Here is a 12,247-nt window from a genome sequence, read left to right on the forward strand (position 1 = left end):
TACTTTTTATCTTTGTAGAATTTAATATGAAAACTTCTAAGGTATTTCTTGCCCATCAGGTGTTGTAATCCACCAGATAATTGCTTCACATTTGAATTTCTAAACCTGTTATTCTGTTACCTAGACTTTATGTCTTTGTGATGTTTTTAATTCAGTAATGCCTACATGATAAAGTGCCCTAAAAAAATGCATGTAACTGTTGTGAAAGCATTTCAGTTACACAGGGATGGCACTGCAGCAGTTGCTTCTGAGTTGAGTTGTCTTGTTTGCTTTTTTTTATTTAGGGTGGTTCGCAGACAAGAGTCGAAGGGGAAGTGGTTGATATGGATTATACATATGTCAGTGAAAGTGTGCTATCAAAAATGAAAAATCAAGAACAAAACCAGGAAAGCAGTCCAAGTAAGACTCTTTTCTTTTTTTTTCTTTTTTTTTTTTCTATCTCCCTCCACCCACCCCCCGTATATCTAGGGGAAAAGGGTTTGCAGTAAAACAGCATTGATGTATTTTCATAGATTACAAAGTTTATTGTTTCCTGGTAGAATCAGTGATTGTTAGATTGTTATTGGGATTTTTTTAATTTAGATTAAAAAAAAGATAGGATTTTTGCTGAGATAAAAGCCAGTAGCTATGCCTTTACTGTATGCGAAGAGTTAAATATTTAATCTTATAATAGTTCTGACCTCACCTGCAACAGTCACTCTTACAACAAACAGCTCTGGAAGTTTGCTATGTAATCATATCAGACTTTCAATGGGAAGACTAATTTCATTGTTAATGGCATATAAATAGAATTAGTTTACTTAAATACAAATGTATTTATGTCATGCTTAATTTTTGGTATGTGGTGAATCATGGCTGCAGGGCAGTGACTTCTAACAATGTGTTTTGGTTTTTAAGCTGTTGCAGTTTGATCAGGTTTCCATAGTTTATCTCTTATCCACAAACAGTATTTCCTTCTGCTGCGATAACTCCATAATTGCAAGAACAAAAATTTCATGTATCTAGTATTAAGGTTGAAGGTATATCAAAGTGATTTAGTAATTAATCAAATTTTAGAAATTGAATCAAGGTATCTTTATGAAAAATAGATAAGCATTGGCCACATTGACAAAGATTGACAGAGAAGTTGCAGAGAAAGTAAACGTATCACTGGTGCTGAGTTAAGCATTGCTGGAGCTGGAAGTAAATGTTAGTTCTTTTGATACACATTCAATCAAAATATGCTTTCTTGACTTAGATTGTTGAGAGAATGATTTATATGTTCATTGTGCTTTTTATGACAGGAGGAGAAAAAAAGCTGAATGATACCATAACAGAAATGTTTGATCGGACCACTCATGAAGAATATGAGTCCTGCCTCCCAGAAGATAGTCCTTCTGCATGTGATGAAAAAGAAGCTTTCCATGATGAAGAGCAGGATAAGGGAATAACAGCAACAAACAAGAAACTAAAGAGTGGGACCTAATTTGTTTTGGTTTTATTAGCCTGGTTAAACTACAAAATTTGATTTGAAGTCAGTCTCTATTCTCTAGGAACAAATATGCCAGATAACCCATGAGTTCATTTTTCATAAATTTGTGGGAAAATTTATTCATTATAAGGGCGTAACGTATACCAGTATGAAAATTATTTTGGTAGTTCATTTATATAGCCCCTACACAAATACCAGATGCATAGTGGAAGCTGGCATAGGAGCTATAGAGCAAAATGACTGTTGCAGAAAAAACAGCAGATTTTGGCTGCAGATCACTTGCTTCCTTTTTCCTGTCTATTCTAGGTTCTATCAAACATTTCACAGTACTTCTAGCAACCTTTCCTTTGCTATTCTGCTTATCATTTTTATGTGTCTCACTGCTGTTTCCTTCTGCCCCAGTAACACTTTTGATCACAGGTTCAATCAGTTCTGTATTATTTTTAGTATCTATTCGAATCTGTTGTCTCAGGCTGAATGTACATGGCAGTTTTGTGTTTCTTAATAGCTAGCTAGTAGCTTTACAGGCATTTCTACAGGCAGTCTGTTAACCTTATGTGACATATAATTTTTTGGTTTGCATCTGTATTTACAGAACACGAGGATAAACAAGATAAAGCCAAGCAGAAGGCTTTTGTGGAGCCATATTTCAAAAGTGATGAAAGGTAATTCAGTTTGTTCTGTGCAGGCATTTTAAGGCTCTTAATATCTTCCCTGTAGGGAACTTGTTTTTCCATAAAATAAATGTGTTTGTGCATAATGTACTAGCAGCTGAACATGCACAGGTAAAATACCTAGTGAATTAGATAAAAGCCTTAGATGAAAGCTGGGGTAGGGAGAAAAAAACCCCAAGACATTTGTGTGTGTACCTAGCACATTTGCTGAAGAGAAGGGATTGCCTCTTTTGCTTTTTGTAATTTTACTGAATGCAGTATTTAATAATTCATGTTGTTTCTTTCAAGCATGTGATCATGCTTGAGTTTATGTGCAGAGTATATGAGTTGCTTGTGCAAAGAAAAACATTTCCTTCTCTGGCAATTTTGCCCCTTTCTCCAGGAAGTAAATGAGTAGTATTTAATAACTGTGCCTCTTAGTGCTTCTGTTGCCTTTCTGCAAAATTGTCATTGGTAGTCTGAATCTTCATTTCATAGTGATACCAGCCCCTTCAATTAAATAGTTGTTAGCTTATTTTTTACCTCAGTCTGTTTTCTTTATAGAAGAAACACTTTACATTAGTGTTTTGTGAGCAAAGAAGTTGAGAAGAATCTGTTAGTTCTGTTCTTGAACTCCAACATAACGTTCCTCCTGGAGAAATCAATGCAAGTACGACTCTGTCATGGACAAAATAAATATTCTATAGAAAATATCTTCCAGTGGTCCTGGCTGACTGGGGAAGTTCCACTGGACTGGAGGCTGGCTGATGTTGTGCCCATCTACAAGAAGGGTTGCAGGGAGGATCCAGGAAACTACAGGCCTGTCAGTCTGACCTCAGTGCCGGGGAAAGTCATAGAACAGGTGATCTTGAGTGCTATCACGAAGCACATGCAAGAGAACTGAGTGATCAGCCCTAGTCAACATGGATTCATGAAAGGCAGGTCCTACCAAACTAACCTGATTGCCTTCTATGACAAAGTGACCTGCGTACTGGAAGAGGAAAAGGCTGTGGGTGCGGTCTTCTTGGACTTCAGTAAAGCCTTTGACACAGTTTCTCACAGCATTCTGCTTAGGAAACTGTCATCAGCCTCTGGCCTGGACAGGTGCACACTCTCCTGGGTGGAAAACTGGTTGGATGGCCGGGCCCAGAGAATGGTGGTAAATGGAGTTAACTCCAGGTGGAGGCCAGTGACAAGTGGTGTTCCCCAGGGCTCAGTGCTGGGTCCAGCCCTGTTCAATGTCTTTGTCAATGACCTGGATGAAGGCATCGAGTGCACCCTGAGCAAGTTTGCAGACGACACTAAGCTGCGTGGAAGTGTTGATGTGCTGGAGGGTCGGGAGGCTCTGCAAAGGGATCTGAACAGGCTGGACCACTGGACAGAGTCCAACGGCATGAGGTTTAACAAGGCCAAATGCCGGGTCCTGCACTTGGGGCACAACAACCCTGTGCAGTGCTACAGACTAGGAGAAGTCTGGCTGGAAAGCTGCCTGGAGGAGAGGGACCTGGGGGGTGTTGGTTGACAGCTGACTGAACATGAGCCAGCAGTGTGCCCAGGTGGCCAAGAAGGCCAATGGCATCTTGGCTTGTATCAGAAACAGCGTGACCAGCAGGTCCAGGGAGGTTATTCTCTCTCTGTACTCGGCACTGGGGAGACCGCTCCTCGAATCCTGTGTTCAGTTCTGGGCCCCTCACCACAAGAAGGATGTTGAGGCTCTGGAGCGAGTCCAGAGAAGAGCAACAAAGCTGGTGAGGTGGCTGGAGAACAGGCCTTATGAGGAGCAACTGAGAGAGCTGGGGTTGTTTAGCCTGGAGAAGAGGAGGCTGAGGGGAGACCTTATTGCTCTGTACAACTACCTGAAAGGAGGTTGTGAAGAGGAGGGTGCCTCTTCTCCCAAGTGACAGGGGACAGGACAAGAGGGAATGGCCTCAAGCTCCACCAGGAGAGGTTCAGGTTTGACATTAGGAAACAACTTTTCATGGCAAGGGTCATTGGGAACTGGAACAGGCTGCCCAGGGAGGTGGTTGAGTCACCTCCCCTGGAGGTGTTTTAAGGACAGGTGGATGAGGTGCTGAGGGGCATGGTTTAGTGTTTGATAGGAATGGTTGGACTCAATGATCTGGTGGGTCTTTTCCAACCTAGTGATTCTGTGAGATCTGTATTTGAGTAATTTTGATCTAGTAATTACTTTCACACTCTGAAAAGCCGTGATACGATGATGCATATTTCCTCTTATGTAAAAGATCATATTACATTATAAAAAACCCTAGAACTGTTCTAGTTACAAAAATAGTCCTATTCAGTTATGAAATGCAGTATGATTGGGTTTTGCAGGCGTTTTCTGATACTTCTGCTTTTCCTGAGACTTTTATTCATTGTATCCTAAAAACTAAATGTTTCCAGACATGTAGGAGAAATAATGTGCTAAAGTGTGAAAACGTTTTTGTTTTTCAGAAAGAATAATGTGTTAGATTTTCCTCATATTGAGGTTATTCGAAAGAAAGAAGAACGAAGAAAATTGCCTGGCCATACTTGTAAGGAATGTGAAATTGTAAGTAGGGCTTTAAGATTTGGTCAGTCTTTCATTCTCCTAACTCTGCTGGTATTTAAGCTCTGAAGTGCTGTTGAAATTATTAATCTGGTTACATCATCATCAATGCCTAGAGTAGCAGAGAAGTAAACGTTTACCAAAGTTGGTTCAGCAAGTTTTGCATTGGATTGGTTTGTTTGTAACTGTAGTAAGTGTATATAACTTAAAGTCTTATTTCTTGTGTGTGTATCTGTGTGAGAATGGAAACTTCTCACATCACAGTTCCAGTAGAATTTTTGTTAATAAAAAATAAATTAGCGAGGCCAAGAATTATTGCAAGTTTCTGAACTTTATCTCAAAAGCTCTGGAATTAAGTTTTATGTTCTGTTTTCCTTACATATAGCAATGCCTTGATTTGGGGTTTTTTCCTTGTTTTTGGGGGTATCTGCATTTTCAGACAATTGCAGCAGCATAGGTGCCCATGTGTGTATACATGCAAATGCATGCAAAAATGTTAACACTAGCAGGTTAAAAAGCATGACATTTTAGGTTCATGTTACATTTTTTTTCCTGCTTCTCAAATTACTAAACTGCTTTCAGATACTTGGTGTAGAGATAAAATACTGAATTAGTTACAGAGGTAATAAAGACATATTTCATTTAGTCATTAATAGACTTTCAGGCTGGAGTTAATTAAGCAGTCATCTTATACATTCTGACTTGCCAGCAGCTTGGATTAATGACTGAATAAAGATGGGTTCTCTGGAATGTTTTCACTTAATTTCCACACCTAGATATGCCAACCTTATTTATAGATTCTCCTTCTATTTGTGTTGTAGTTAAGTCATGTTTACTTAGCTGAAGAAGTGTGTTAGATTATATTTTTAACAGCGACACGCTTCTGAAAAATAGCTTTGGTAAAACTTATTAAATACAAATAGTGAAGTTTTACAGTATAAATGGTATTTTCAAAAAGGTCTGTGATTTAAAGGGTTTAAAAGAAAACAAGATGTTGGGGAAAAGAAATAACAACACACACACACAAAAATACCAAAGTTTCAGTCTATTTCTTGGGCCAAGAGACATGTGTTAATTTTTTTTATTTCCTGTCTATGTAAGCTATGGATCTTCTCCTCTCAGCAAATCCAGTTTGCGTTACTTTCTGGCGAGTTAAAGTGGTAACTGTGGTGTCTGGAAACATCAACAGCTCCAATTTCACAATATTAGATTTTTAAATTAAACTTTATAAATAAAGTTTGGGGTTGGGTTTTTGAGGGTTTTTTTTGAGTCTACGCCATTCAAGATGAAAGCTTTGTAGTGTGTAGAATCCTTGGCTAAGTCATTGCACCATAACAAGACTAGCTTTGAATGAAATGATATGGAAAAAGGGAGTATTAGACAAAGTATAAATGATGCTTTAAAAGTCTTGGCTTACTTCTTAGTCATATGGGTTTAAAAAGTCTCCAAAATCTATGGAAATACTTAGGGAGTGGGTAAAAATCAGTAAATTGTTTCTGGCCACATGCTGCATGCAGTATGAGAGTGGGGAGAATTATCTGTCATACTGAGAAGATGTGAGAGGTCTAACTTCTGCACACGCTGTAGCAGATTGGTAACAAAGTTCTTTCTAAGTCCTTACCTTAAAACTTTGTGGAAGAATCTCCTTCACTTTGCAGGGTACAACACTTGATAAGAGGTCTTGTTTTCATTTGTTATGACATTGCAACGTGGTCAGAGAAAGATCGTATGCTGGAGTTACTGGTAGCTTGTAGAAGTAATGGTTTTTTAGTGTGGTTATTAAGCCTAACTATGTTTTAGATAAGTAACAGAGTCAGTCAAATGTTTTTTATATATATTTAGATTATAGAAATGACTCTGTTAGTAACTTTGTGCTAAACTAAAGCATGGAACATATTTAAGGGTTTGTTCTCTTTATAGACTGCAACTTATAAAGTTCTGTAAACTGTTGTTTTACCGCAGGATGAGATTTTGCCTATCTTTTTATACATGGAAAGGCCTAGCTTGCATGCTATGTATGGGTTGAAAATGCTGTGGACAGTGAGGTCAATCCAGAAAGCAGTTTAGAATTCATTTTGCTGTTTAGCAGACATGTATGTAACTTTCTCATTCTTCATCAACCCTAACGGATTTCTGAACAAGTTTCTAAAATTTTTTCTAAAGTAATGTTAGTTTATAATTTCTTTTGAATGCATACTGAGTTTGATTATTCATTGGTATTTTTATTTTCTGTTCCTAGAAAACTATACTGCATTTTTCATTGTTTGATCCATAAATATTCCTTAGCAGTCATAAACACTTTAATTAAAAAAAATAAAAAACACTGCAAACTTTTAGTAGGCTGATCTCTAAAATTCCAGGCTATTTAAAGGATAAACATAAGGTGCACTGCTAATTATCCCTAAATAAGATTTGGCTATTAATCTGTTTGGTTTATGCAGATGCTGTAGAATTCTTACAGTCAGTTTTGTTGACTTAACACCATGTCATTTCTTAATTTTTGTCAGTGAAAAGTCATAGGTACTAGATGATAGTTACCTGTTCCTCTTCTTTCATTAGTCTCTAGATCTTTAACTGAGTGACACAGACATTTTTTTTTTCCAGCTAAGTTTCATTTTCAGAGCTATGATTACTTGTTTCTATACAATTATAAGTATTTATCTCTCAGTTTTTTGGAGGAGTATTTTTATGCCTATTTTATACTTTGTCTGCCATCTAGTAGGAAGAAAGGAATTTATTAGTGTACTTCATGATTCCAGTATGTAGGTGTTCTGAAATCCTACCAGTATGTGGAGACAGGAAGTAATCTCTGTTGAATGAGATATTCTGTTCCTTTCTCAAATACCCCAGTCTTTCCGGCTGATTGAATGAGGTTTTAAACTTTAGTTTGCCTATTGGAATTGTTACACTATAATTTCGGTACAATTTTCTACCGCTTTTATGACCATCAGGTTTCTCATGCAGTTCACAGTGATGACTGTTGGCTTGCCACTTGAATCAAACAGTGCATTTGCTTTGAAAATATTTTGGTAGTCTGCAGTATCCAAGTGCAAGATTACTGTTTTTAGGAGTTGCTAACAAGAATCACAAACTAAACCAGTAGAAAACTACATGGAAAAAAAACCTCTTATCTTTCTATGATGCTACTCATGGGAACACCCAGCAAATATCTTTGGAGAGTGTCCATATGCTTGTTCCAGCCTCCAATACAGTTGACAAGGTTGAAATAGTAGCTAGCCAATTTACTATATACTCCAGAGAATGCCCACCTGGCATGAAGTCCCAGTGTCAGTCAGCTAGTTAAACTAGCTCTATATTTACTCCTAATTTGACGGTGATAAAGTAGGAAGCATTTTTACTTAAGTGCATTGTTACTGCTGTAAATTTAGACACTGGAAATAATTCTACAGCATGGATTTTATAGTACCTTATTTCACTTTTCTATTTTATTTGTAAATGTAAGATAAAACTTAGTTTATTATAAAATTCCCATCTATTCCAACACCTGTGCTATGTAGCTTTGTGAACTCCGTCATTAAAAATGTTTACATGAGTAATTGTACACATGCCTTAAACTTGTACCTGTGGTATGTTAAAAGATATAAAGCTAACAAACTGGCCACTATAAGGTTATACTTAATGTGTGAATCCAGTAAGCTTTTAGGATAATGGCCAGATGTTTGTCATTTGGATAACAAATCTCTACTCTTGGCTATCCTTGCCATTATTTTTAGATAACGTTGTTAATAAAAAGTGATTGACAATGCCGTTGTGTAAAACAGTTGCTTTACATGCATGAATTTATTAACTTGGATTATTTTTTCCCCCCTAACATTCAGTATTATGCAGACATTCCAGAAGAAGAGAGAGAAAAGAAACTAGCTTCCTGTTCAAGACACAGATTTCGCTACATTCCTCCAAATACTCCTGAAAATTTCTGGGAGGTTGGATTTCCTTCCACCCAAACTTGTGTGGAAAGAGGTTTGTGCAAAAAAAGGCTTACAAAGCAGTTTTTAAAGCTGATTTTTATTATTTTTTTTCTTCTAAAATGGTTATATGATATTATCTCTAGTTCATCCAGTCTTGTTGAGGTCTGCTTACTTATCAGCAGCAAATATTGTCTTTTTTAGTAGCTTCTATACTACTAAAGATAAGTGAATACAAGGAAGCTTTCTTAGAACCTAGATAGAGAAGGCAGAAATAATTGGGATTTTCACAGAACTTAATTAAAACCCTACATGTCTTTGAATCAAAGCAAGAATTGGGTCAACGTTTTCAAAGACAAAGGTTGAGAGATTGTACTTACTGAGGAGAGGCAGCACTGTTAATGTCTTTTGTATCTTTAGAGCTCCCTAATTCCACATGATAATGGAAATGTTGAAGGTAGGGTGAGATGAAATAGTTTTTAGTACTTCTACCCTGCTTGTTAGAGATTGTCAAGCTTATTGGTTTTGGGGGTTGACGCCTTTTCACACAGAATGTTGTGCTTTCCTAAATAATTCTTCTAAATCCTAGAGCTTGGTATAAAAATGAGTTTTTACTAATGATGTTAAAACATGGTGAGTTTGTACTGTACTATATGTACATTTCTTCTTCAGTGAAACCCTGAAGTAAGGAGCCCTATATGAACTCCGAGTTATTTATATCTTTATTTGTGCAGATATTATTAGCTGTGAAGCATTAGTCTTCATTTATTTTTTTTTCATAACAGTTTCAGGTCAGGAACAGGGAAATGTAGCCAGAGATGTGTATGTGTTCTTATGCGATAGGGTTTCAGTATCATCCTTAATCTTTAGAACAGGGAGCCTTGGTTTTTAGGGACTTCAATAACTACTGTAGTGCAAATCATACTTCTTAAGCAAGATATACTGAGTCCAGTTCATTTAAATTTAAAGCTGTATTTCCAAGAAATATGTGTCTCTCAAACAAGCCTGCTCCCCATTGTGGGGGACAAATGTCACACTTGCTCTTGAAGCTGTAGTCACGTTCCACCTTCTTAAATACCCACTGCAAGGGGATATTTGCAGGCCATTAAGCTTCCTGGGACTTGCTTAGGCTTCAAGATAATGGTTCTTTCTTTTTTTTCCTATCAATTTGTCTCTAGTATCACATCAGGGAAAGTGAATCCCTCAGTTCCTAAGGAACGCTGGTGAATCACCACTTCTTTTGAGAAGAGTCTCTTTCCTCTCTTATATAGCCCTTGGGCTTGGCTGAGCCTAATTCATTCCTCTACCTTAAGTAATGAGACATTCTCACCACTCTAGATCCACCTATGTGGTTCTTGGATCATTATCTTTAAAGATAGACAAATCTTGTCCTTCCTGTTCCATCCTGGTTGCCTCTTACCTTTTCCAGCTCATGAGAAAGCTGGTCTAAACTAGGTATATCCATTTATAACTTAAGGTGATCAAGATATCCTGTTACGGAGATTGTTACTACCCATTTGGAATCTGCTTGCAACCTTGTTAAAATCAGGTTCTTAACTATCTGCTTGTTCTGCTAGAGTAAGAGGCCTTCAGTTGTTATAATAGTCCTCAACAGCGTATCAGAAGCAGACCTTAGAGCAGCCCTTTCTTAGTAAAAAGTCGTACAAGAGTGCAGCAAGAGCAACAAGACACCAGAGAGAGTTCCCATGATGAGCAATTGCAGCTGTCCCTCAGAGTAGTGAGGTACAAAGGATGTATTTTCTACTTCTTATCAGAATCTTGAACCCAGTGTGGTTTGTGTTGGTTTATTCTTTTTAAATAACTGTGTTCCATGGAGAAAACTTTCCAGCTATGAAGTAGAAATCTACTACGCTCACCTCAGTGGATGTTAGTGCTGATAAACAGTAAGGGTTTGACAAGAAGCAGGTGTTATAACACATTTGTATAAGGTGTCTGCTTACTATCAATGTTAGCTAAGCTGAGCATGTTATAGACATTTTCTATACACTTTCCTCTTATCAGAGAGCTTTCAAGGTGTTTGATCTATAGGTTCATGTTTGGCTTTTTCCAGATGGACAAGTCTTTAATAAATATGAAAGCCCTCAAAACAGAAGGCTACTATTTAGATATTGCACCCTGGGATCTCTAGTTTTTGTCAAATGAGAAACAGTTGCCATAAAAGGGAAAAAAAAAAATCACATATTATTTTTGAGGGTAAACAAAAAACGAAGCTAAGCTTATGCCTGTTTTTATATTCCATTTCTCACCTCAGATTTGCTCTTATTCTTTTAAGGATATATTAAAGAGGATCTTGCTCCCTGTCAGCGTCCAAAAAGACGGCAACCATATGCTGTAATGTTTTCACCAAAAGCCAAAGAGCAGAAGACATAAAGGATGGGGAAGTAAGGCGCACCAACTTGAAGAGCATCTTTCCTGTCCTTAGATATTTATAGTTAATATAAACTTGAAATAAAGAAACTGTTTTCCACAATGATAGATAAATCATTAAATATGGAAATTTTATAAAATTTGTTTGAAAATCTGATGTATGAGGAAGCAAAACTATTTAATGTTTGTTTCACATTTTGTTAATACCTTTTGTTTTAATTTTTGCACCTGTCTGACAATGAGTCTCCCATTTTTTTCTTTGAAGTCAACACCTAAAATTCCAGCAGATCCTGGACTTTGTGTCAGTGAGTCACAGCTCTGAAGTCACTGAAATCAGTCATTCTTGCAAGGTCTAAATGCCTGTCAATGGGAACTGAAATGCAGATTTTGTAGGATGTTTTTATTTTGCACTGGATTTTTTTTATGTATTCTTTCTCTTTTGGCAAAAATGGTTATATCAACTTTGTAATAAAGCTGTATTAAATATGAAAGGTATTTACTGTTAATAGTTTGGAGGTATAAAACCCATTTAGTTTTAAGTGTCTGTCAATTTTTTTGTATTAAATGTATAGCACCACATTTTTCTCAATGTTTAAATTAGAATATCCAAAATTTTTTTAGCTGATTTAGATTTGCTCGTATATCTCTGTCTCCTTAATAAGGAGATAAGCGTTATTTCTGAGTTTGGAGGACAGCTGTTCTCAAGAGTTCTAGGTGACAGCCACTTCTGTCCACTAGATTATGAAGGATTCTCCAGAGGTATTTTACATTAATTCCTTGTAGCAGGGGATATAGTTTCACACTTGTGTTTGGACAGTAGAAGCATACAGTATCACACAGGCAGAGAAATGCTTTTTCATAGGTAGGCAGGCTAAAGATCAGTATAAGATACTTAAGAATAAAATAGAATTCTAGAATAAAAGACAGTGTTCAAGCAGTGGACAATCAGAATTAGGTTCAAGCAGTGAGATTGCTCTTTAAAAAGAGATCATAAAGCAAGCAACTTTAAATGTCTTAAACCAAAATAAAATAACAAAGTACAGATATTTTATTTTTATTATATTTTATTATAGTAAATAATAAGTGTTTGTACTTTCTATTTCTGTATTTTATATATATACATATGTTAGTGTGTGCATGTATAGAATGTATGTGTTTAAAAATTTGGTGGATAGGACCAATTAATTTCAGGAGTAGTTATTTAAGAGTGGCAGTAGGTTCTGCTGGTGGAGAGGTTATGGCATTCTCGTAAAAAGAAAAT

The 12,247-nt window shown here is 36.7% G+C and overlaps 1 protein-coding gene across 2 annotated transcripts in view; it reads left to right on the forward strand.

Moving 5' to 3' along the window:
- Positions 1–12,035, forward strand: part of RBBP8 (RB binding protein 8, endonuclease) — a 45,294-nt gene extending 33,259 nt beyond the window's left edge. For both annotated transcript variants that reach the window (XM_069853959.1, XM_069853960.1), the window contains exons 14-19: positions 285–399; positions 1,284–1,454; positions 2,067–2,136; positions 4,579–4,675; positions 8,512–8,653; positions 10,892–12,035. In XM_069853959.1, the coding sequence (XP_069710060.1) occupies positions 285–399; positions 1,284–1,454; positions 2,067–2,136; positions 4,579–4,675; positions 8,512–8,653; positions 10,892–10,989 (693 nt within the window). In that variant the 3' untranslated portion in view covers positions 10,990–12,035. The remainder of the gene's footprint in view (positions 1–284; positions 400–1,283; positions 1,455–2,066; positions 2,137–4,578; positions 4,676–8,511; positions 8,654–10,891) is intronic.
- The last annotated feature ends 212 nt before the right edge of the window (positions 12,036–12,247 follow it).

The sequence above is a fragment of the Phaenicophaeus curvirostris genome, chromosome 3, assembly GCF_032191515.1.
Source record: "Phaenicophaeus curvirostris isolate KB17595 chromosome 3, BPBGC_Pcur_1.0, whole genome shotgun sequence".
Taxonomy (NCBI): domain Eukaryota; kingdom Metazoa; phylum Chordata; class Aves; order Cuculiformes; family Cuculidae; genus Phaenicophaeus; species Phaenicophaeus curvirostris.